The sequence below is a fragment of the Ursus arctos genome, unplaced genomic scaffold (genome assembly GCF_023065955.2).
Source record: "Ursus arctos isolate Adak ecotype North America unplaced genomic scaffold, UrsArc2.0 scaffold_28, whole genome shotgun sequence".
NCBI classification, from domain to species: Eukaryota; Metazoa; Chordata; class Mammalia; order Carnivora; family Ursidae; genus Ursus; species Ursus arctos.
In genome coordinates this window covers 18,784,004-18,808,872 of record NW_026622963.1, presented here as the reverse complement: position 1 = coordinate 18,808,872, position 24,869 = coordinate 18,784,004, and the positions used below count along the sequence as shown (strand labels likewise).

The 24,869-nt window shown below is 40.5% G+C and overlaps 2 protein-coding genes across 2 annotated transcripts in view; one reads left to right on the top strand and one right to left on the bottom strand.

Annotated features, from left to right (window-relative positions):
• The window catches only part of MCEE (methylmalonyl-CoA epimerase), a 30,939-nt gene extending 26,480 nt beyond the window's left edge, over positions 1 to 4,459 (bottom strand). The window contains exon 1 of the mRNA XM_026510321.4: positions 4,175 to 4,459. Coding sequence (XP_026366106.1) covers positions 4,175 to 4,232 — 58 coding nt within the window. The 5' untranslated portion in view covers positions 4,233 to 4,459. The remainder of the gene's footprint in view (positions 1 to 4,174) is intronic.
• A 131-nt stretch (positions 4,460 to 4,590) lies between these two features.
• Positions 4,591 to 24,416, top strand: MPHOSPH10 (M-phase phosphoprotein 10). Its single transcript, XM_026510320.4, has 11 exons — positions 4,591 to 4,777; positions 6,400 to 7,075; positions 7,547 to 7,701; positions 8,198 to 8,369; positions 10,297 to 10,438; positions 10,885 to 10,952; positions 12,795 to 12,932; positions 15,050 to 15,160; positions 20,706 to 20,813; positions 21,894 to 22,124; positions 22,523 to 24,416. Exons 1-11 carry the CDS (start codon positions 4,689 to 4,691, stop codon positions 22,670 to 22,672), a joined length of 2,040 nt encoding a protein of 679 aa, XP_026366105.2. The 5' UTR covers positions 4,591 to 4,688; the 3' UTR covers positions 22,673 to 24,416.
• The last annotated feature ends 453 nt before the right edge of the window (positions 24,417 to 24,869 follow it).

Genomic DNA, 24,869 nt, shown 5'->3' with positions numbered 1-24,869 from the left:
CAGATGAAAAGATAAAATGTGGCGTACACGTATAATGGACTATTATTCAGCCTTAAAAAGGAATGGAGTTCTGACACATGGTACATCATGGATGAACTTTATTTTTTATTTTTATTTTTTAAAGAATTTATTTATTTATTTGACAGAGAGAGAGAGCCAGCGAGAGAGGGAACACAAGCAGGGGGAGTGGGAGAGGAAGAAGCAGGCTCCTAGCAGAGGAGCCTGTGTGGGGCTCGATCCCAGAACGCTGGGATCACGCCCTGAGCCGAAGGCAGATGCTTAACGACTGCACCACCCAGGTGCCCCATGGATGAACTTTAAAAACATGATAAGAGAAACAGCCACTCACCAAAGGACAAATATTGTATAGATCCACATATGTACAGTACCTGGAGTAGTCAAATTCATAGAAAGTGGAATAGTGGTTACCAGGGACTGGGGGTAGAAGATAATGGGGGTTATTGGTTTTTTGTTTTGTTTTGTTTTTTTAAAGATTTTCATTTATTCATTCTACAGAGAGAGAGACAGCCAGCGAGAGAGGGAACACAAGCAGGGGGAGTGGGAGAGTAGAAACAGCCTCCCAGTCGAGATGCCCGATGTGGGGCTCGATCCCAGACCGCCAGGATCACACCCTGAGCCGAAGGCAGACGCTTAATGACTGAGCCACCCAGGTGCCCCAATGGGAGTTATTGTTAAATGGGTATAGAGGTTCAGGTTGGGATGATGAAAAGTTATGGAGATGGATGGTGGTGATGGCTGTACAATATGAATATACAGTTGACTCTTGAACAAAATGGGGGGTTAAGAGTGCCGACCCTCAACACAGTCAAAAATCCACATATAACTTTCGACTATCACAGATTGTAACTGTTGACCAGAAGTCTTACTGATAACATTAACAGTCAATTAACACATATTTTGCACGTTATATGTAATATATATGCTATATTCTTACAATAAAGTAAGCTAGAGAAAAGAAAATGTTAAGAAAATCATAAGAGAAAATATATCTACAGTACTTTACTGCAAAGTTGTGAGTATACTTGGATCCATGCAGTTCAAACCTGTGTTGTTAAGGGTCAACTGTATTTAATGCCACTGAACTGTACATGTAAGTATGGCTAAAATGGCAAATTTTATGTTATGAATATTTAACCACAATAAAAGAAAAAGTGGGGTTATTTAAGGTTCAAGCATCTTAAATAGGAGGATAAATCAGAGCTGGCCTTTAGAATACGCTATTTTCATTTTACTCTTCCCTTGTGACAAGATGTCTATGTAATTTACCAAAAAAATATATCTTTATTAATATTCAATTCTTGCAGCAATAAACGTATGATGTTTTGGAAGTTACATTCCCTTCCCCTTAGTTTTTGCCATCAAATACTGAATAAAAGTATTTCTAAAGATACACATATAAAAATGTCTCTTCTCTAATATTCAAGTTATTATTGATATATTGACTTTCAGGTTTTGTGTGTAAGTATCATACGAGAAGCAGCATGCCATATGGTTAAGAATGTGGGCTCCAGTGTTAAACTGCCTTGGTTCAAATCTTGACCCTACCATTAGTTCTGTAACTTGGGCTAGTTATGTACCCTCTGTGTCTTTCTTTTCTCGTATAGTAAGATAATACTTAACTCACAGAATTGCCATGAGACTAAAATGAATAATACATATAAAGGGTTTAGAAAAGCACCTCGCACAAAGTACATAACAAATTCCAAGAACGATCATTATTAGCACTTACAGAAAGGTTACATCAATACTTTGCTTATAAATGTGAGCATCTCTGACTTCTAACATATTTTACGCTTTTAAAGGAAAAAACTGGTTGTGCACTTACCCTATATATGATACTAGACTTACATGAAGAATCTTTCTCAAACACTAAAGATTACTTGTACTACTTGTATTAATGTTTTGGCGCACATAGTATTTCAGTATTTCCTGTATCATTTCATTAATCCACAATTTACTACTTTTTATGACAAGGAGACTACTCTCCTTTTACTCTGGAAAACTTACGATATGGGCTATGATTTTAGAAGATCTTGGTAGTATTTCAGTATTTAGTGACTACTGACACCCTGCTGGAAGGTATTATAGGCACAGTCCTCTTTTTGCTTTTTGATACAAGAACAGTGATTTACAATTTTTTCAAGTTAAAATTAGTTGCTTATAGGAACACTCTAACTCACCCACACTGCTCATGACTATCGCTTTAACTTGAGAACTCCTTTTAACATCATATAGAAGTGGAAACTATGTAACAATTCTGCCTTTCAAGAACTGTATAAGCTGGTTATTATCCCCATTGCAGATACGCCCTAGTCTCTAGGCGTTCTCCATACTTCTGGGATTCACCAATAGTAGAGAACTGAATCCTAAGGCATACCATGATGTACCATCTTGTTGATTTGATCTCATCTTACCAGTAGAGACCCATGGCTTTATTTCGTTGCTAGAGTTATGCAACAATATTACCATGTAAGCTTGCCTAAGTCTGTAATCTTGCCTAAGCGAATGGTGAAATCATGAATTCTGAAGTGGGAGTACATCATGTGCTAGCCTAGCTCTGCCTATTAGTTCTCATGGCCATAAAATAGATACAACAGTAATAGTTCGGTGAGCACTTCAATCTTCATAACTCTGCATCAGACAATATTATTTTTCCCATTTGCAAACAAGGAAAATAGGCCTGATTAAGTAATTTCTTCAAGGTCAAACTAAGCTGGGCCTCAAGCCCAGGTCTGTTTGACATCAAAGTTGATGTTATTAAACCATGATGTAGAATTTTCTCTTTTCCTCTGAAATTTTTACCATTCTTTTGATTCTTAACTTTTAACATCTTTAGTGTGTGTTTTATGAACAATATCTACATTCTAACAGATGGCTTTCCAAGATTTAATAAGAGATGAGTCTTTGTCTTATTTTTCTTATCTTTGTGTTTTTGCAAAGGGTTACTTGCTATTGTGTGTGAGCTAAGATACTGCTTGTACTTTACCAAGGAGAGGAAGAACCAGGAGGGTGTGTTATTATAAAACCTTGATAATCACCTATTAATTAGATTCATTTCAACAAGCTGTGCTCAGCCCCCTATAAAATTTTTTCATGTATACATATCACCTCTTTAAACTGATAAAGTGCAGAGACAACTAAAACTATTATGGCGTTGCTTCTTTGTATGTGGCTCATACTTAGCCCTGGGGACTTGCAATGATAAATGTATAAGAAATGTTGTGACTGGTAAGGAAGACTATAGTGATCAATAAAGAAGTTTGAGATGGGACTTCAAAGGATGGCTAGAACTGTAAGTTGGAATAGGTGGAATAGAGAGAGGACCATCTAACAGAGATCTAACATTATTAAAGGTTCATCCTCTTGAAAACTTTCTGAAGGTGCTAAGCTGAAGGCTTTATGGCAAATGTTCAGCAGTAACTCTTGAGACATCACTTGGCACTCTTCCTAACAGGGAATTTCAGATTAACTGAAATAGTGGCCTTCTGATGAAGAAGAAAGAGGACAAAGAAAGAGGAGAAAGTGAGTGGCTTTAGAGTCAGAAAACTTGAGTTTCTGCCATTACTGAGTCTATCCCGCCTTTTTTTTTTTTTTAATGGAGGTTTAGGGGACTCCAGGAACCTTCCAAATCCATCTGCCTTTCTCTTTGCTGTTTCTATACGGTGCAGAGCGGAAAAACCACTCCTTAGGTATTCTTTACACAACTGACCTCCAAGTGTTTCCAGCTGGATACTGGAAGTACTTGGGAGTTCAGCTTACGTTTTTTAAAGGACTTGCCCTTCTTTCTGGTTTCTCCCCAGGCTATGGTGCACTGGACATTAACACTCACTGTCCCTCTGCCATTTACTTCATCTCCTTCTGTCCCAGCCTTGCTGTCTGTCCCCTCGGGCAGGTCCCTCGCCTCTGCGGGGCCGTCTATAAAGAGGGGCAATGTCAACTGCACCTCCTAAGGTGGCTGTGAGAATCGGATACTATAAGGAAGCCCCACGTTAACCTGAGGCGTTCCCGTAAGATACCTCCTGCCTAAAGGTGCTGACCAGGGAACAGAGCGCAGTGGACTTAAGTGCTCTGACCCCCGCCGCCGCCTCCAGGCCCCCGCCTCGCGTCCCGCGCGCCCCGCCCCCGGAGAGCCCCGACCGCGCGGGGTATTCACCTGCGCTCCCGGTCGCCACCGCCGCCGCCACCGCCGCCGCCTTCAGCATGCTTGCCATCTTGGGAAGTGACCTACTGAACCCCGAGGTGCCTCACGCGGAGAAAGGAGCTCGGTCGAGGGGCGGGTCAACGAGGCCGGGGGCGGAGCCTACGAGGCTAGGGGGCGTGGCGAGCGTTGCTGCGTTCCTGTAGTGCTGCTCGTTCTTATTTTACGTATTGAAACCACCCAGTGCATCTAAAGCAGAAATTTAAACGAAGTACGCATCACTCCTGTGGGCCCCTCAGGAATACAAAACAGAAAGTTTAGAGAAAGTTCAAAGGCGCTAGAACTGACCAACGGCCCAGTGAAAGTTCTCGTGCTGCCATTGGCTCCGGCAGGGGGTGGGTCCGGAACCTGTATTCCGCGGAACCTTCGCCTCCAGGGTCCAGGCTGCGCGTGGCGCGTCTTTGTGGTGCGGTTTCCGGGCGACCCTTTTCCTGTGCATGCGGCGCTGTGTCCCGAGTTGCAGACAGTAATGGCCCCGCGGGTCTGGCGTCGACGGACCCTGGAGCGGTGTCTGAAGGAGGTTGATAAAGCCACCGGCCAGCCAGAGTGCTTTCTCACGTAAGTGAACACGGCCTGGGTTCGGGGTGCGGCCCAGGTCTCACGTGGGCGCTGATTGCGGCCCCCAGCAGATTCTGGAGTGGGGGGAAGATAAAGGGAAGCGTACATCTGTTTCCCCCAGATTTCAAATAGTTTACGCGCCCCTAGCCTATCAAAAAATTTTAAATTGTTAAATGCTGTACAGTCTAGATCTCCTAGTCGTGTGCTAACCAAACTAAGCTCAACTTATTAACGCCCAGAGGCTTCCATTGAGTCTTAAGCGCCCCCCTACTCTTCACATACAGATGCGCGCGCACTAGGTTGGTTGCTCTTTATCCATCATGCTTCCAAACCACCCAGTGCTTAACTTACTTATCATACTTTATTGAAAGTATGAGATTTGTTGTTTGTCTGTCTACTCCCCCCAACGATGAGCTTCTTGAGAATTAGATTGTCTTTAATCTCTCTTCCCAACACAAGCTCTTTGTATTTTGTTGAAGGACTTAAAGTATGATCTATGAAAGTGTGGCTCTCAGATTTGTGTTTCACACCCGACCTTTGCCTTGAGCGTGAGGTGCACAGCAGCTACAGCCATATACTCTCTCATAATCTCAGATTTCTTATGTCCAAAATGAACTGTTGTTTCTGTTTACTCTGTTATACTCTGCCCTCCCGGAAATCTTTTCCACATGCTCCCACCATCTGCCTTCCCTATCTCAGTAAATGGCATCTGTTTTTTCAGTCACTCAGACATAACTAAGCTGCTTCCTTCATATCTTACTTTTTCTCATTTCTGCCGCTAATTCATCAGCAAATTCTGTCAGTTCTCTCTTCAAACTATATTCTAAATTTGACTGCTTTTCACAGTATTTGCTGCTCTAACCCTTGCACAGTTGTTTATCATCTTTTGCCTGGATGACTGTGTCAGCCTAATCACTGTACTTTCGGTCCTTGTCCTCCATTGGCCATCTTTCCAAAGTGTAAATTATATAATTTTGCTCCTTTGCTCACAGTCTTCTGATGGCTTGTCTTTACACTTAAAACAGCAAACTCTTACCTCTTAGCCCTGCATGATTCAGCTCCCATCTACCTCCCTGGCCTTCTGCCTCCTTCACCACACCCTAACCATGCTGGTATTCCTCAAACTCATCAAGCTCATTCCCATCTTGGGAAATTTGTTCTCACTGTTTTTTTCTGCTTGGAATATGTGTTTCCAGATCTTTGTAAGATTGTCTTGTATACAGGTCTCATTTCAGATGTCACATCTTCAGAGGTATTCTCTGAGTACTCTTGCTAAACATATGTTAACCATTGACTGAATGGAGTGGCATATAATATAGCGTTTATTATAGGAGCATTTAAGGCTAAGATTCACTATATATCTTTAGGTAAAGAGGTGTGTAATAGTTTCACTGCCTAAAATCCATATAGCAGATTCACAGACTTAGTTTTGTATTAATGTGGCTCCTCAGCAAGATAATACACTCTTATGGGCCAGAATCTATGCTTAAAATTGGATATTTCATTCAAATTTGATTTTGCACAAGAGTTGGGCTTCTTTTTCCTTTTAATTCACAGTGCTGTGAAATTATTGCCTATAATTATAAATCTCTTTAAACTTCCTCCCTGTGCTCCCTTAATAGGATTCAAGATGAATTGGCATCAAACTTCACTTCGTTAACAAAAGTACTTTATGATTTTAATAAAATATTAGAGAATGACAGGATCCATGGAAGTCCATTAAAAAAACTGGTGATAGACAATTTTGATGATGAGCAGATTTGGCAGCAACTCGAATTGCAAAATGAACCAATTTTACAGTACTTCCAGAATGCAGTTAGTAAAACCATTAAAGATGAAGATATCAGTCTTCTTCCAGAGAACGAAGAGCAGGAGTGTGAAGAGCATGGCTCAGAGGTGGAGTCCGATGGTCAGGAGGCCCTCAAACAAGATCTAGAGGAGGAGGAAGTGGCTGACCTGAGTGGTGATGATCCTAAAGTGGATGAGAGAGCTAAAAACTTGAGCAAAGTTGATCTGAGGAAAAGTCCAGTTTTCAGTGATGAGGATTCCGATCTTGATTTTGATATCAGCAAATTGGAGCAACAGAGCAAGGTGCAAGACAAAGTGCCTAGGAAACCAAGAGAGAAGTCCATAGTAGATGATAAATTTTTCAAATTATCTGAAATGGAGACCTTTTTAGAAAACATGGAAAAGGAAGAGGAACAAAAAGATCACGAGGAAGAGGAAGACATTGATTTTTTTGAAGATGTTAATTCTGATGAAGATGAGGGAGAACTGCTTGGAAGTCAAAAACCTAAAGTAAGGTTTTGGGGGAAGAGAGAAAGAGGACTTTCTACCTCCTTAAATTAGATTTTGTTCTATTTCTTGAGAAGAGGTTTAAAATACCTCAAAACTCACCAGGCGTAAATGAAATATTTAGATCAGTTGAAAACAATGGACTAGAAAAATTAAACCAAAGCCCTTATTTCCTTATTACAGAATACTTGTTAGAAGTAGTCAGAATTTTCCTCAACATATTCTCACTAAACACTAAAAATAATAATAGGAAGAGGAAAGCATTTGTATCTTTAGGCAGGGATATTTTGGAAGTAATTAGAATTAGGAATATTGTGCTGTGTCTTATCAGTTATAAATGAATCTATCCTTCCTTCCAGTTTGTTATATAGTCTAGTAGTTCTTTCCACGTATGTAATATGCATACACATATATGCATGATTTAATGTGTTCTTCTGTTCTTAATTGAAAGTTTGAAAAGTGTTTTTACTTTAGTCAGGTAAAAGTTCCAGAAACCTGAAATACAAAGACTTCTTTGATCCAGTTGAAAGTGATGAAGACCCAGGAGGTGTTCTTGACGATGGACTGGGTTCAAATGAAGAAGAGGAAGAAATTGCTGATGAAGAAGGAGAAGAGAGCGTTTCTGAAACGTGAGTATTTTGAATCCTTTACTTGGTGAGCTAGAACCATCCAGTTATATGTGTGTACTCATAGTCGTCAAATGTTTGTTCTAAGAAGTTACATTCTCTAAGATCAGATAGTCTCAAGGTAGCCAGAAGAAAGTCTCTGAGTTTAAAGGGGCTTTAGAGATCATCTAATGAAGATAAATATCACTGGCAGTGGCAATCAAACCTTTATTACAAGGAGCTTTTATTTGCTTTTTTGTGCCAATAAAAGTACCTTACTGTTATTATTGTGAGATACATTTGTATTATAGATTGAGGAATAATTTATTTTTTATATGTTGCACACTTTTTTGTTCTATTTCCCCTAAATATTACCATCTGTTCCTTAATAACTGAATGACTTTGGAATTCTGACCATTTGTGTTAGGTACACAAAATATCTTCAATTACTAGAGAATTGGTTTTGTTTTCCTAATGAAAAATAGTGTATTATCCTTTCATAAGTGTTTTGGTATTATAGTGATGAAGATAATGACCTTGAAGAAAGTGAAGACAGTAAACAACGTAAAGAAACCTCGAAAAGAGTAACCTTTGCTTTGCCAGATGATGAGGAATGTGAGGATACAAATATCTTAAGTGTACAGAAAGATTTTGATGAAGTTAAATCCTCTTTTGAAAAGAGACAGGAAAAGGTAAGAATTGGGAATTTAAGGAATTTTTTATATGTTTCCCAGGACTGTGGAACTCACAGATAACTAATCTACTCTGTTGTTCTTGGTGAAATGCTTAATTATCCTTTGAAAAACAAAACAAAAATCTTGCTGCTACTCTCTGCCAGACACTGTATAGAGATGCCCATGTGGAAGGTAGCTAACTTGCAAAATTCAGTGCTGATTTCCCAACCTGCCACTTTCGATTTATGTAAAAACCTGTTTTTTTCCTCTGTCCTTGGTTTCTTTATACTAATGGGTTGTTGTTTTTTTTTTAATTAGCTGTCTTGTGAACTTCTCTTTGTAGCTGTTTCAGCTGCTTATAAGGATACTGCTTCTTTGAGATATTCAGTAGATATCTCCACATTGTCTGAATGTTAATTAATACCATCTCAAACACATCTTCCAAAGTTGATAAAAATTATTTCCTTATGATTATGATTTCAGACAAATGGAAGTGTTATTTGCAAGTAATAGATAAGCCTGGCTCCAGTTATTTGTCTTTACCATTTAACCACATTAAAATTACATCACACAATTAGAACTGAGAACAGGCAAATAATCAAATATATCAAGGATATCAAAAGAATTATTAGAAAAAGAGAATCTGAATTAAATCCAAGATTGTCAGATTGTTCCCAGAAGAGAGAGAAGATTTAAAGGAGGGAGTGGGGAAGCATTGGGAAAGAAAATGTGAAATTGCATTGAGTTAGTGCCCAACCTCCCTGTGTCTTCTCAAAAAAAAAAAAAAAAAAAGAAAGAAAGAAAGAAAGAAAAGCAGGTTTTTTACTTGAGAATTATATCAAACTTTGAAGAAATACATAATGGAATGTTGTTTGATCAATTCCTACATATAAAGAGTAAAGCTTCCAAACTTTTTTTCTTATAACATGATACCCAAACCTGACATTAAAACACTCACACCCAGTTCCTTTTATGAACAGTGACGTAAATATCTAAAATAACACAGCAGAAGACTAACAACACCACAACCAAATGGGCCTCATTTTCTTGATTCAGGATTAGAGAATCTCTTAATGTAATTCTTGGTCGTAACAGAATAACAGAATAAGGAGAAAACCATATGGTTCTTTTCTTATATGTCAACAAGACATTTGGTGAAATTCAATATCCCTTCCTAATTTTCACTTGTAGTGAAATACAAACCCATCTAGCCAAAAGGTGCTGTCCTGCTCAGTGGTGAAATTCTAGAAATATCCCTCTAAAATAAAGAATAAGACAAAATGTCCACAATTACCATTATCACTGTTATTTAACATCCTTGTAGAAGTGTTAGTGCAACTACAAAAGAGAAGGATAAGAGGTAGGAAAAACTGAAGTGAGCGTTAATATTTGCAAAGGGTACTGGAAAAACCTAAGTAGATGAATTGAAAGCTGTTAGGAAAAATATGAGAATTTAGTAAAGGGGCTGAGGAGGCTGGCATTCCATACACTATAAAGTCACTGTAGATGTCTTTTAGTAGTTAGAGATAATTTGGATTTGGGAGTGTGGGGTGAAAAGAGGCTCCTTCAGTTACTAATGTTCTAATGAATCTTGCAGTGCTCTAATAATTAAAATTGATAGTGGCTTCTGAATAGATAGACCATTAGACTAGAATAGAGCCCAGAAATCTACCCAGATTCTGCTGGGGGAATTCAGTCTATTATAAACATGGCGTTTCAAATCAGGGAGGGAAAGAGGAGGGTCATCTGCAGCTCCTCACCCACTTCAGGTGTCAGCAATAGGAGGTCACTGTTGGCTTAGTAATAAAACAGTGGCAAGAACCAAACAAATGTATTGAGGAATAATGCGTTTCTTGTTTTTGTGCTTGTAAAGATGTTAGTTGCTTTTATTTAGCTATAAACCTGATTTTGTTTCCTAAATGTGTAATTTTTGTCTCTTTTTTAGATGAATGAAAAAATTGCATCTTTAGAAAAAGAGTTGTTGGAAAAAAAACCTTGGCAGCTTCAAGGGGAAGTGACAGCTCAAAAGCGCCCAGAGAACAGCCTCCTAGAGGAGACTCTGCACTTTGACCACGCAGTCCGCATGGGTACGTGAGCCTGCTGGGCTCCTGCAAGTTGTGTGTTTCTACGCTTTTTCTACGGTTCTAATTCATAGAGAAGTAGTTTTATTTATTTCCTCCCAACTTTTTATTTTAAAAACTTATAAGTGTACAGAAAAGTTGAAAAAATAGTACAGCAAACATAGAGATGCCGTTCAGCTGGATTCACAGGTTAACATTTTGGCATATTTGCTTTCCCTGCATTGTGTATGTATGTGATCGAGTGTGTGTACTTTCTTCCCCTGAATCACTTACCAATAACATGACACTTCACTCCTAAGTACTTTTACATCTATCTTCTAAGAAATAGGACATTTTCTTACATAGCCACAGTACTATTAATTCACCCAGGAGTTACTGCTATGCTAATTAGCGCCTACAGGGACTGGTCTAGTTTATATCTACCTAATGAGTACATGTTATATTTTCTTTAGCACCTGTGATTACAGAGGAAACCACCCTTCAACTGGAAGATATCATTAAGCAGAGGATAAGAGATCAGGTCAGTAAGAATGAAATTTAACTTAATTTAAAATTCACTGGAATTTTTAGAAATAATATGAGACTGTTTTGGGACCATCACTCTTCTTTGTTTTCATAGAAATTTTGTTTGTATCAGTTTTTCATTTAAAGCCCTAAATCTACCCTGAAGTCTACTACTAAGTCTACACTATCCTCATCTTCTATTGCTTTTGTTGTGTGAGACTCTGCCTTTCACTAGTGCTCTGGAAAGAAGGGCAGTTGTGCCTGAGGAGAACGGGTAGCCAGAGCCACTGCCGATCTTCCTTGCCCCTTGTTCACCTGTCTGGTGGTGCCTGGTGAAGCTGGTGGAGGGTGACAGGTATGAGGACTAGTTCTGATCTGATGTGGTCATACTTGGGACCCTTCATTTAGGCACAGTATCTGCTGGGACAGATAAAGGGTTTTTTTCAAATGTTAAAAACCTAGCAAAGTTTTTGTTTAAGAATTGATCTTAGATCCCTAGAGCAACCACTTAAAAAGTATAGAAAGATAATCAAAAACACAATTGATACATTAAAATTGGATACTGAAAAATAACCCCAAATGGGGAAGGAAAGGATGCATGTGATGATGGAGGTTTGAGAAACCCCATGGTTTGCTGTCTGCAAGCAGAAAACCAGGAATGCTGTGTCCCAAGACCTGAGAACCAGGGAGCTGGTGATACAAGTTCCAATCCAAGTCCAAAGGTCGGAAAACTAGAGGCACTGATGTCCAGGGCGGGAGAAGATGGATGTCCCAGCTTAATCAGAGAGCAGAATCACCCTTCCTCCCACTTTTTGTTCGGTTTGGGCCCTCAGTGGGTTGGATAATGTCTACCCGCACTGGTGAAGGCATCTTTACTCAGTCTCCTAATTCAGATACTGATCTCTTCCAGAGACACCCACACAGACATACTCAGATATAATATTTTACCATCTATCTGGGCATTCCTTCGCTCAGTCAAATTGACACATGAAATTAACTGTCACAATGGGCAACTGGGAATGCACCTGCGGGGGACCCCTGAAGATCTATGTAGAATATGTCTCAGGTTTACCCCACCAGGGATGGGTCTGCTGGAATATTTATCCACTAAACTCAGTCCTTAACTGGTTGAGAGCTGCCTCTGGAGGTGTTAAGTCCTAGACACCTCAGAGCTCTCTTGAGCACAGGTAGGCAAGATCCCCTAGCCTTCCAGAAAACCCATAGGATAAGAAGCAGAGTCCTAGCTTGAAATGGGAAGCTGTCAGCATCTACAAACATGGGAATAGTTCTCCTTGCAGCTACAGGTGAACTCAGGGATGGGCCAGGGGATATGAAGCAGGGCATCTACACAGTCTGCTACACCGGTGTTCAATAATATCAGTCACATTAAAAAAAAAAAAAAAAAAGAATTGATCTTACTTTGTAAACTTAGAATAAGACTGGACATATGACATGTACAATAAGGGATGGCTTTAAAATGTGTATAATGTTTCCTCAAAATAGGAAGAGTTTGAAGGGTAGGTACTATATGTAGACTGTCCTTAAATTTGAAATGCAACAGGACAAACTCTTAAGTGTTGACTTTTAAACAAACCATGATAAGGAAATGGGGAATTAAAGTTCGTAACCAGGAGAAAGATGCATTTAAAACAAAAAAAGGCAACTTAAGTAATGCGGTCTTTGCTTTTCATAATACTTATTTTTTGTGACTTGAATAGTCATTTTGCAGGTTGAAATTAATTACTTTTGCTATCATTTGCTTACTCTGGACTGGCCATAAATATTCCAGGGGAAGAGTCTTAAGTGAGCCTGGAATGAAATGATAAGATTTATGTTCCTTCCAACTTTGATATTGCAGGCTTGGGATGATGTAGTACGTAAAGAAAGACCTAAAGAGGATGCATATGAATATAAAAAACGTTTAACATTAGACCATGAGAAGAGCAAATTGAGCCTTGCTGAAATTTATGAGCAGGAGTACATCAAACTCAACCAGGTAAGGAAGCCCAGAAGGCAAAGCCATCGTTATTAAAAAAAAAAAGAGAGAGAGAGAGAAGTAGATATTCAGCTCTGCTGGTTCCACCCCAATGGCTGAAATTCATGAAATAAATCTTGAGCTCTTGGTTCACCTCATTTAAATGTGAAACAGTATGGTAGGAGTAGAGGGATTATAATATTGCCACTGAATGCGAGGGGGTAGGAGAGCTTGTTTTGCAATTATTCATTGGTCGTCTGATCGTTCCACAGCTAATTAACTTTTCCAGCAACTATTATAGTAGTCCTACAATTTTAAAATCAGTTCTCATTTATACTTTAGAAGTTATCGATAGAACATTGTGAAATTCATTCAGATTTTTGGTCTGGTGGGTTATTTGGTTTTTGATTCTTGATTCTTGTTTCTTTTTTTCTTTTTTTTTTTTTTTAAGATTTTATTTATTTATTTGACAGAGATAGAGACAGCCAGTGAGAGAGGGAACACAAGCAGGGGGAGTGGGAGAGGAAGAAGCAGGCTCACAGCAGAGGAGCCTGATGTGGGGCTCGATCCCCTAATGCGGGGATCACGCCCTGAGCCGAAGGCAGACGCTTAACCGCTGTGCCACCCAGGCGCCCCTGATTCTTGTTTCTTTTCACTTAGATTCTTAAAAAAAAATACCTGGTTAAGTAGGACAAAGTCGTATTTCCAATAATACTGTATTACCAATATAGTGATTGAATTATTCCTTCACACTTGATTTATTGAGAATGTGGTCAGTATGTGCTTGGGGATGAGATGGCGTTTTTATTTGCAAAAGCCATTTAGGATTCCTGCCAGATCTGATTAATTAATGTCACTTTAGCAGCAATAGCAATCAGTGCCCTTGATGCCACTGTTAAGTTGAAGATTTGGAAAGATTTGAATTAAGTCTTCCTGGCTGCTTTGCAACCCAAAGTGGTAGTTGAAGGAACATGTTATTGAACATTGCTTGGCTACTTAGAAGATTCAGTAAACACAGAAAACATTTTGTAACCATGAGAGTTAAAAATTAAATATGTAATGCGAGAGCTGTACGAGCTCTGTAAATACTAGTTTCATTTATGTCTCAGAATTCAGCAGCCAGTTCACAAGTTTTTGAGTATGGACTTAATTTAGGCTAATTCTAGACCCATTCCATTAAGAGTTCGTCTGGGGATGTTGATGAGTATTTTCTGAAGTTTGGTATCCATCCTGGAGGTAATAAGCAAGGTGATGGTACATAGCACATGAATGAACTTTAGTTTTATATGTACGATTTCACAGCCATTACTATCTGGGATGAGGCAGACATGTTCAGGATAAAAAAATGAGTTAAGATAAAGAAGGAGTGGCAAATGCTTAGATGTGGCCAAAAGTGGGCACTGATGACAGACATTGGAAACAGACCCCGATGGCATCATGGTCGTGGAGGCAAAGAGCCAGTCGCTTCCCCATTCTGGTGTGTTTTGTTATGCTTTATTAAAAAAAATTCTTAGCCTTTTAGAATAAACGTTATGGGCAGAGGGAAGAGGGGATTGTGAGCATTTGGGTTGTTTCTACCTTTTGGCTGTTGGGAATAGTGCTACTCTGAACAGGTGTTTACATATATTTGTTTGGGAACCTCTTTTTCCATTCTCCTGGGTATTTACCTAAGGATGGAATTGCTGGGTCATATAGCAGTTCTCTGTTTAACTTTTTGAGGAGCTGCCTCATTCATTTCCATTGTGACTGCACCCTTTACATCGTCACCAACAGTGCACAGCGCGCTGTTCCAGTTCCTCAACATCCAACCCTTGTTACCCAGCTCCCCTTTCTTTTAATGAGAGCCATCCGAGTGGGAATGGCTTAGTTCTTGACAGAAGTAAATACCAAGGGAATTAAATTGTAAGTTCTGAATCATGGGGGGGGGGGGGGTTGCTGCAGCTCCTAAGGTGCACGCCACGTTGCTGCTTTGGCTGCTGCTGGCACCGTTATGATCTTGATGACTTTGATTCTGCCTTGTAATGTGTCTTTGAAGCTGAAGCCTTGATGAGAAATGGGGGCATACCCTATTGACCCTTGTGTTTTGTCCTGTGATGTGTACTAAGCCGCTCAATCTGATGTTGAACTTATTTCCTAAGCAAAAAACAGCAGAAGAAGAAAATCCAGAACACAAAGAAATTCAGAAGATGATGGATTCCCTCTTCTTAAAATTGGATGCCCTCTCAAACTTTCACTTCATCCCTAAACCAGTAAGTGTGTTAACAAATCTGTGTGTAGTCAGAGCAGATGTGACCTTAATTCCTCTGAGATTCTGTGAGGCTAGCTCTTTGTTTGGTTTTAGGATACAGACCTGTAGGAATTTCTATTCCTAGACAGTTCTGGCTTCCTCTGCTGATCCAACCTGATCTCCGAATGGGCCCTTGCCAGACCTAAAGTCTTAGCCACGGGTTCTCTTCATTTCTCACTCTTTCTTGTTATTCAGCCTTCAGTTGTATTTTCATCCTGTGGTTGGTCCGGAGACCTGTGATGTCTGTACCTGATATTTTCTGAATACCTGCTATTTCCCATATTAAGTCCTTTATGTATATTAACCCCTTTTCCCCAGTTTTATTAGGACATAATTGACATTTAACACTGTGTAAGTTGAAGATGTACAACAGTGGTTTGATATATGGGTTCCCCCACCATCAGAAAGCAAACTATTCTTATAAAACCTTTCAGAATCCTAAATGGGGTAAAGCAAAGAAGCAATTACCATTAATTAAATGGAAAATTTTTTGAGCTTTTTCAGACCCCAAAAATAACCTGTCCTAGGCTTTCCTGATACTTTAGGACCATCTCGTAATGGATGCACAAGTAAATTGAGATAAAGCACAGATGCTCGCAGACACCATTTAAAGCTCTGGTGGCTTGATGCTGAGATACCAAGTATAGTTCCTGAGGAAGGCTGGGCAGGGCCACTTGCTACAGAACAGATGCTGAATGCTATGTTTGCCTTCACTTTTTTTATAAAAGTGATTTTGTAAGATTTTCAGATTTCTGTCAGTTAGCAAAAACATGTAGTAATGTAGGTCTTTTGTAAAAGCAAAGTGGCCTAGCATTAACTTTTGAAAGGCATGGCATACCTGCCTCTGTGTATTGGGGAATGATTACCACAGTAAGTTTAGTTAATATTCATCACCCCATATAGTTGGAGTTTTCTTTTTATGATGAGAGCTTTTAAGATCTACTTTCTTAGCAACTTTGAAATATACAATACAATAGTGTTAACTGTAGTCACCCTGCTGTTTTAAAGCACAGAAAATTTTATTAAAGTACACTCCAAGGGAGGAGCGGGCCAGTCAAGAGAGACAAAGGGCCAAGAAACTCCGGGGTGTGGGCTTATGTCATTTTTTTTCTTTTCTGAGTGTCCTAGGGTGGCAACAGTTGAGTGACAGGTCTGGATTATATAATAATTAGCCACCTATTCATGTCCTTTCCCAAGATGTATTCTAAGTGCCTGCAAGAGTGGGCAACTGCAACATTTCTATTCTAGAGACATAGGTCAAGTAGGGACAAATAGCTGCTTTCTGCATTAGTGCAATAAGCACAACAAACCCAACTCTTACTCTGCTGGGATGTTGCAACCCCAAACCTACTGCTAGATGGGGCGAATGTGGTGGCCCCTGGGCGGCGCTCTCTGGCAGGACATCTAAAGTCTATCCTCCTGTTGCTCATGCCTAATTTCCTGCCTAACAAGATCACACAGTATTTGTCTTTCTCTGTTTGACTTACCTCACTTAGCATAATGTCTCAGGGTCCATCAGTATTGTCACAAATGGCTGAATTTCCTTTTTATGGTAAATGGTATTCCAGTGTGTGTGTGTGTACGTGTGTTTGTGTGTGCATATGTGTTTGTGTGTATTTATATATGCACCATATTATCTTTATTCTTTCATCTGTTGATGGACACTTCTGTCGTTTCCATGACTTGGCTATTGTAAATAATGCTGCAGTGATCATGGGGGTGCAGATATCTCTTTGAGCCAGCCAGGGGCACTAGCTTGGCTCTGCAGATGGGCAAGGCTGCTGGCTGGGATCTCTTACTTGGGCACTCCTGTGAGGAGGCACATGGTCTGCCAAGATCCAAGCACTGGTTGCTAGAAGCCCTGCCCTTGTTCTTCATCCCAATATGATCCTCAGTGGTCAAGCCCCACAGATTCCCTCCATGATCCCCATGACACAGGTGTGATTGGGTCTGCCCAGAAGCATCCTGCAGTGCTGGGGAGCTGGAAGGCTACCTTGGGCTCTCTTCCACTGGAGAAACCATAGGCCAGGTCTCTGTCAATGGGGCGCTGTGCTGGCCTGGGAGAGGGATGATATGGTGAGAGTGTAACCTCTTCTACCCTTCTAATGTGGTCCTTCTTAAGTCTCTGTGGTCCGGAGGGTTGCTTCAGCCTTACCTTGGGTTCTGGGATTTTCCCAGTACTATCTCATCTATGGATAGTTGCTAGTTAGTTTGTCTTGTGAGGAGGACTAAAGTTGGGATCGACCAGTGTTGCCATCTTGATGATGGTAGTGGCCTGCTCATTAACTCTTCAGCCACAAAACACTGAGGGAGGTATTACTCTTTCTGTTTTGCAGATGAGGAAACCAAGGCTTAGGAGATTGGGCGGGTTGGATATAACTGTAGGTCCATGTTCCCCTGTTGCATCACACTCCTGCACCAGGCCCAGACCTCCAGTGATCTCCCTGTCTGTCTGTCTGACTCCCACCACGCTTGGCCCAGTATGCCTCTGTACTTTTTAGAGCTTCCTTTCCTTCTCACTGTCCCCTGTGAGCCCATAAAACATGCTGTGCCATCCTTTTGGTACTTGCTCACCTATTGCCCCTTTGTGTCCCTTGTGTTTTCTAGAAATGAGGTGTCATGAATCTCAGGGACTAGTCTAGAAGTCAGAAACCTGAATTTGATTCTGCCCCTAACTAGCTTTGTGAATTAGGGAAATTGCTTCACCTTTCGTCTATACAGAAGAGGTAATCACCAAAATCTTTCTGATTCTTTGATGGTTAGGTGTTTTGTCCTGTGTGAGTATCTTGTCTTCTCAGACAATCAGCATTTATCACCTGCTTTTTTTTTTTGGTTTTGGTTAATCACATGTAATTTATATGACAGTAAGTTTTTGGTGGCAGGAGCCATCTTTAGTTACCAAAGTGCCTAGTGTGGGCTGTGTAATGGATGAAGAAAAGAGAGGAATTCTCAACCCCTCTTGGCCAGCAGGTCTTACTGTGAAAAAGTCACTGATGTGAAGAACATGATCTCTTCCTGTGCCTTACAAGGCCCCACATGATCTGGCTTCCTGTCTCCCCCCAGCGACATTGGTCTCTTTGCTGTGCCTTCAGTGGGCAGAGTGCCCCCTTCCTCATACCTTCCTGCTGGGCTCTCCGCCTGTTAGGCTGCACTTCCTTCTTTCCATGGCTGGCTCCTTCCTACCTCTGGGGTGTCAGGCTGAATGCCATGTCCCTCTTCCCTGCATTCATTTCCGTCATAGCACTATGATTGCAATTGGTCAATTACTGATCGTTCTCTACTTGTTTCCAAACCACCACAAGTGTGTTTTGTTCACTGCCGTTTCCCTGTTATGTCCACCACACTAACACGGAGCCTGACAATGGGGAAGTACTCAGACCTTCCTTGGAACCTTGGGAATTGAAGAAGGAGGGAATATATTTGGGCCTACATGCCCCAGTTTGAAAGCCTTTCTTATTACTCTTCAGAAATGTAGAATTTTTGGTGCAGGTTCCCCTTAATATGAACTTTTTTCATCTTCAGTTCCATATTTCACGATCTCCATAAACCCTGTTGACCAGTCATCATTTTGTTGTTGTTGTTGTTGTTGTTTTCTGGGCTATCTCCCATTTTCTTTGTATTTCTCTTTAAATTGTACAATGGAACATGATATTCCTAATAAATAAGTGATCAGTGGTCCAATGGAAGAAATTATTTCTTTCGCAGTCTGACATTTTTTTCTGTTAGAATCCAGGATCCTGTTGTGTGTATGACTTATTTTTGTTCTCTCTGAAATTTCCTGGGGCACACATCTGCTAGTTGATTGGCATATGGCCAGGACTGCGGTAAGAAAAGGGATGTGTGAAGGAATCAGTGATGCTGTCTGCAGTAGAGCCCCTCTCCCCTCAGTCCTATGTTCTCTCCAGGGCACCTGCTGTGTCCCCCACTTCTATCTTTTACTCCACTCTAGTGACACAGTCCCTGTCCCCTAGTGCTCCTTAGAGATGTACAAGAATTAGATGTAAAGAGCATTAGTGTAAGTGTTGGGTAAATAATCACTAGTGTCTTGCTATTATCATGGACAGTATGAAGCTTGTTTTCATTTCTCTCTTTCCTGGGCATTTCTTTCCCAAAAGAAGCTATTCAATTAACATTACATTTTATAACATTACATAACATTTCTCCTTTTTATAGCTAATAGGTTTGATTTATTTCAGTACTGTTTTAGTTTTCCAAAGCAGTTCTGTATTATCTCACAGTTGTTTATAAAGCTATGTTTTCAGTAGCTGGAAGATGAGAAAATTTATCAAGTAGACTATTTTGACTCTTGTTCTAATAAGCATTTTTCCTTGCATCTTTTTCTATATATTTCTTATAGCTGGTCTTTTTTTTATAACCAAAGACAGGATAATATTCACAAAAATCAATGGATTTTATTTAACATTAAATAGGATTGTTGGAAAATGTCCACATCCGTGGCAGATGAGAATAGTTTGTGTAATAGGTGAAAGAAGTGGTGTTTGAATATGGCAGAAATGTCCTGCAAAAGTGTAGAAAAAAGTGTTTTTGGTTCATCAGTGAGACAGAGAAGACCCCAAAGTACTCAGGTATCAAAAGATTGCTCAAGCAGCCCATGCTGCCCACCTACACTGCCATCATTCCAGGTAGCTTAAGATTTTTGCTATCAACTGTCGCACATTTTAAATAATCTCCATAGGAATGAAACATGAGAGACTATGGACTATGAGAAACAAACTGAGGGCTACAGAGGGGAGGGGGGTGGGGGAATGGGATAGACCGGTGATGGGTAGTAAGGAGGGCACATATTGCATGGTGCACTGGGTGTTATACACAACTAATGAATCATCGAGCCTTACATCGAAAACCGGGGATGTACTGTATGGTGACTAACATAATATAATAAAAAATCATTATTAATAAAAAAAAAAAAAAAAAAAAAAAAAAAAAAAATAAATAATCTCCATAAAATATTTTATTTTTTTAAGACCTAGGAGACCTTTTTTTTTTTAAGATTAATTTATTTATATGAGATAGAGTAAGTGAGTGGGGGGAGGGGCAGAGAGAGAATCTACAAGTGGACTCCACACAGAGCACTGAGCCCTGTGTGGCGCTTAATCTCATGACTCATGCGATCATGACCTGAGCCAAAACTGAGTCAGACTTTCCACCAAGTCAGACTTTGAACCGACTGAACCACCCAGGCACCCCTCCATAAAGTATTTTATGTATTATGCTTTAAATTAATAGGTTTACACCTTAACAATAGAGAACAAACTGAGGGTTGCTAGAGGGGAGGTGGGTAGGGGATGGGCTAAATGGGTGATGGGGATTAAGGAGGGCACTTGTGATAATCACCCGTGTTGTATGTAAGTGATGAACCGCTACATAAAAATAATAATAGTAGAGTCAATTTTAAAGGATATTAAGAAAAACTAATAGGTTCAAAATATAAATATTTTGTTAGGACTATTTCTGACTTCCTCTTCAACATATTGTCTCTTTTCTAGCCTGTTCCAGAGATTAAAGTTGTGTCAAATCTGCCAGCCATAACCATGGAGGAGGTAGCCCCAGTGAGCGTGAGTGATGCAGCTCTGCTGGCCCCGGAGGAAGTCAAGGTAAGAAACCAGTGTTGAAACATATAGGGTTTTTTTGTTTTTGTGGGTTTTTTTTTTTTTAAATAAATTAGTTGTTTATAGCTAAATCTCTACTCAGTGTCATTATCCTGGAGTTTGTAGCTTTTATTTTAATGTATCAGCAGTTTCTAAGTATAATCAAACTAATAATATTACATAGTATTCAAACATCAGTCTTCTATAATCAGATATTATGAGGTACAGGTATAAGAATTACTTTATAAAATCTTATTATAAATATGTGATGTCTGTATCTTGTTACAATCCAATTTGAATACTAGCAGTGATACTGGGTTGAAATAAATGGTTTATGTTGCTCATATACTAGCAGTCCTTTAATATCAGCATTTTCCCCCATTATGTAGCCAATAATGGAATCGGTGTCTAGAATAGAACATTTGGATTATTAGAAGTTGGATGTAACCAAATGGAGGCAGTCCCTGGCTCATGAACATTGAAGCTCATGCATTATACAGGAATGATGGTTTCTGCCAGGTCTCGTCTTCACGGCTGGCCTGGCAGTGTGGCTCTTTGTCCGTCTGCCCTTGCTTTGCTGCACCCACACCCACCCCTTCAGGACCTCTGCCACCTCTACAGGTGACGGTGCTGGCAGGATAGGCTGGCAGCTGGGGAGAAAAGAGAGGACATTGATCCTCCCTGGATAGATGTTTCCCTTCCATGTCTGGGAGCCCCTCCTGCCAGCCAGTGGCTGTCCTCGGCAGCTTAGCACTGAGGTTGTCCCTGAATCCCATCTGGAGTCTTAAGTGCTGTAGGGGGCTTGCTTCTGGCACTGTCAGTGTGATAATCCAGCTCTCCAGGCTGCCTTTGGCGATGTAGTTTGGAAGCTGAACTGCTGCTGTAAGAGTCTGCTTTGTCAAAGGACGTATTCCAGGTCTTAAAGAGCTGAGCTCCCAAAGCTCTGTGGGGTGCAGATAGGTACTGTGTACTCAGCTCTTGGTGGTGGGTACAGCCCATTGGCCACACTGTGGGATTGCTGCTCCTCCCATTTCCTGAGTTGTGTTAAGTTGGATTAACTAGTATACTGGTGGTTACTTTCAATAGGAAAAAAATAAAGCTGGAGATGTAAAAACAGCTGCTGAAAAAACAGCTACAGACAAGAAACGAGAACGAAGGAAAAAGAAATATCAGAAGCATATGAAACTAAAAGAGAAGGAAAAGCGGAGAAAACTGCTTGAAAAGAACAACCCAGACCAAGCGGGGAAATACACGAAGGCCGTAGCTTCAGAGAAGTTAAAACAGCTGACCAAAACAGGCAAAGCGTCGCTACTAAAGGTAAGGATGCAGGAAAGAAAATCACTGCAGGGGGCCCTTGTGGGGAAGGGCGTGGCAAGCAGTGGGTGACATCTGCTCCACTGAGTGTCTGAGCCTGCTGATGCCACCCGCCTGCCGGTGAGAGGCTGCTGGTGCCTGGCTGGAGTAACAGCCTGAAACTCTGGGCCCTCACGGCACCTGGGGTCTGGCAGCGTTGTCTTCCGCTCCCTCCTCTCTTCAATTACAAGAACATCGCAGCAGCGTAGAACGCATATATCTCTGTGTTAACTGGTGTGATTTTTCATAGTTTCTTCTCAATTTCTGCATTTTTATACTTTTGTACGCTGTTGTAATCATTTGGCTGTTTTTACTTACAAGCACATTTTATAGCATGAATGTGTTATTATTTTTAATTGCAGGATGAAGGTAAAGACAAAGCCTTAAAGTCATCTCAAGCATTCTTTTCCAAATTACAAGATCAAGTAAAAATGCAAATCAGCGATGCAAAGAAAGCAGAAAAGAAAAAGAAGAAAAGACAGGATATTTCTGTTCATAAATTAAAGCTGTAATATATTTTGAATATAATGTAAATATTAATGTGTAAGCTTATATTCTGTCATTGTTCTCTTTTATAATAAATTTTTTGACAACTTTTCTTTGCATAGATGGCAGATATTTGAGAATTCCTCATTTTGAAAAGACAGACTTCAGACTGTCATTGGAAAGCCCCAAATTGCTTCCTTTGTGAAGCTGGACTAAGCTCCAAGGCCCTTCCCACACTGTGTCCTCGCTGGGGCAGGTGAAGGCCAGCTCGGGCAGTGGTCAGTGAGCAGGACCTGGCCTGCAAGCTGACCAGGGTCCAGGAGCCAGCCATCCCTGTCACAAGCAGCTGTCTGCAACAGGGGTCCTCATTCTTTGGGGTCCTGATTTTCTTCTCCCACTGCTCTTTCACAGAACAGTGCACGTGCCTTCCATCCTTCCCTTGGGAGATGATCTCCTGTCCACCTGAACGAAGGTTTCATGTAGGCCCTAGAGTCTGCCCACAGTCAGATGCATACAGGGCAGGTGTGACCTAGTTGTGATAGAAGGTGAACCCAACAAGAAAGGTCGACTGGCGGTGTGGTGAATCTTCCCTGACTACCAGGTGCTCACCTCCCCATGCAGGGAAAACTGCCTGTTGTCTGATAGGACCTCATATTATGCTTTGAAGGAAACGCTCAAGGGGTGGAAAATGAGAACAGCTTCTTCCGAAGCAACAAGGAAAACCTTCAGGTTTTTCATCTGCAGAGGACAGTCAGCAGGCAGGAAGAGCTCGTGGGCATGTCCTTTCTGCATTTCTGCTTCCTAATGCAGAAGCCGGCCACATCGGTAGAGCCAGGCTGGCCGAGGCTGGATGGAGTGCCAGTCAATACTAAATTGTCATTTGTTGGAAGTTTTATTCAGGAGAGTTCTCTTCACTATTGCACCTTTGTCTAACAGTTTGAGCAACCCCGGGTCTCTGTCTAGCCTTAGAGTGTCATTTCATTTTAGTGGTGACATGAGTGTTCTATGGCTCTAAGAGTTCCTGCTTTCTTTTTAAATTCAGTTTGCCAGCCCCCATTCAACTGCTAGCTTAGTTCTCTTTGCCTTGAATCTTCCTTTCATAATCATTCATCAGGATCAGAGTGTTTGATCCTGAGGTGATGATTCACTTTATGGGTCCAGGGACAGTTTGATGTCTGCATAGTTTGAATCCCTTTTATCTTCATTTCCCCCGCCATCTCTACGGGAGGCGTATCTGTTCATTGACTTTTTTTTAATGTAATATTTGGTACATTCTAAAGATTATATTCATTTTATATACCTACTCTGTGCCAGGCATTATTGTAGGTACCAGGGATATAACTGAACAAAACAATAATTCTTACACTTAAGAGTGTTCATTCTGGTAGAATATTTACATACTTTTTCTGTATAAATTAGAAGCATCATATAACTTTGGAGAAACCATCCTTTATCTAAAAACACAAAACGGGCGCCTGGCTGCCTTCGTTGGTGGAGCACGTGACTCGATCTCAGGGTTCTAAGTTTGAGCCCCACATTGGGTGTAGAGATTACTTAAAAAGAATAAAATCTTTAAAAACACAAAAACAATACTCATTGGTGCTCTTCATCCGCTTCACTTAACTAGGTAAGGAGGTAAAGAAGTCATGGTTCTGAGTGGTGTGTTCCTCATTCCTTTACGTTGATATATATTTGACCACATGCATCCCTGGTCTATGCATTGTTTACCAGTACTTGGATTTCATGAAAATAAAATACTGTGTATACTCATCTCTGCCTTGCTTTTTCCCTCTTGATTTCCCTCATTCATCCATAATGCTATTTGTTTTTACTACCACATAATACCTTATGCATCTATCACGATTTTTTTTACCCTATCTTGTGAAGATATTTGTTTCGTTTTATACTATTAGGAGTAATGCTTTTTCGAACATCCTGTTCCCACACACTGTTACTCTTATGCTCTAGCCTCTAATGCCCTTTAGAGTAGAATTACTGGGTAGAAAGTACAGAAGGTTAAGGCCATCTTGTTTTTCAAGGTAGTTGTACAGACTTGGACTTAATCATATCCTTGTCAGACTTGGCATTGGCAGGATTTAAAAAATGCCTTTCTGCTGGATATAAAATGATGTACCTATGTGTTATTAATTTATATTTCTCTGCTAATGAGATGGAGCATTTTGTTGTGCGTCCTCTGTCTCATTTTTAGCTAGTTTTTTCTTA

What these genes read in the sequence shown, in the direction of transcription:
- MPHOSPH10 (XM_026510320.4), top strand. Translation starts at nt 4,689, where the DNA reads ATGGCCCCGCGGGTCTGGCGTCGACGGACCCTGGAGCGGTGTCTGAAG. An exon ending in TTGAAAAGAGACAGGAAAAG is followed by an intron (nt 8,370 to 10,296) that starts GTAAGAATTGGG and finishes TCTCTTTTTTAG; the next exon opens with ATGAATGAAAAAATTGCATC. An exon ending in TTCACTTCATCCCTAAACCA is followed by an intron (nt 15,161 to 20,705) that starts GTAAGTGTGTTA and finishes TCTCTTTTCTAG; the next exon opens with CCTGTTCCAGAGATTAAAGT.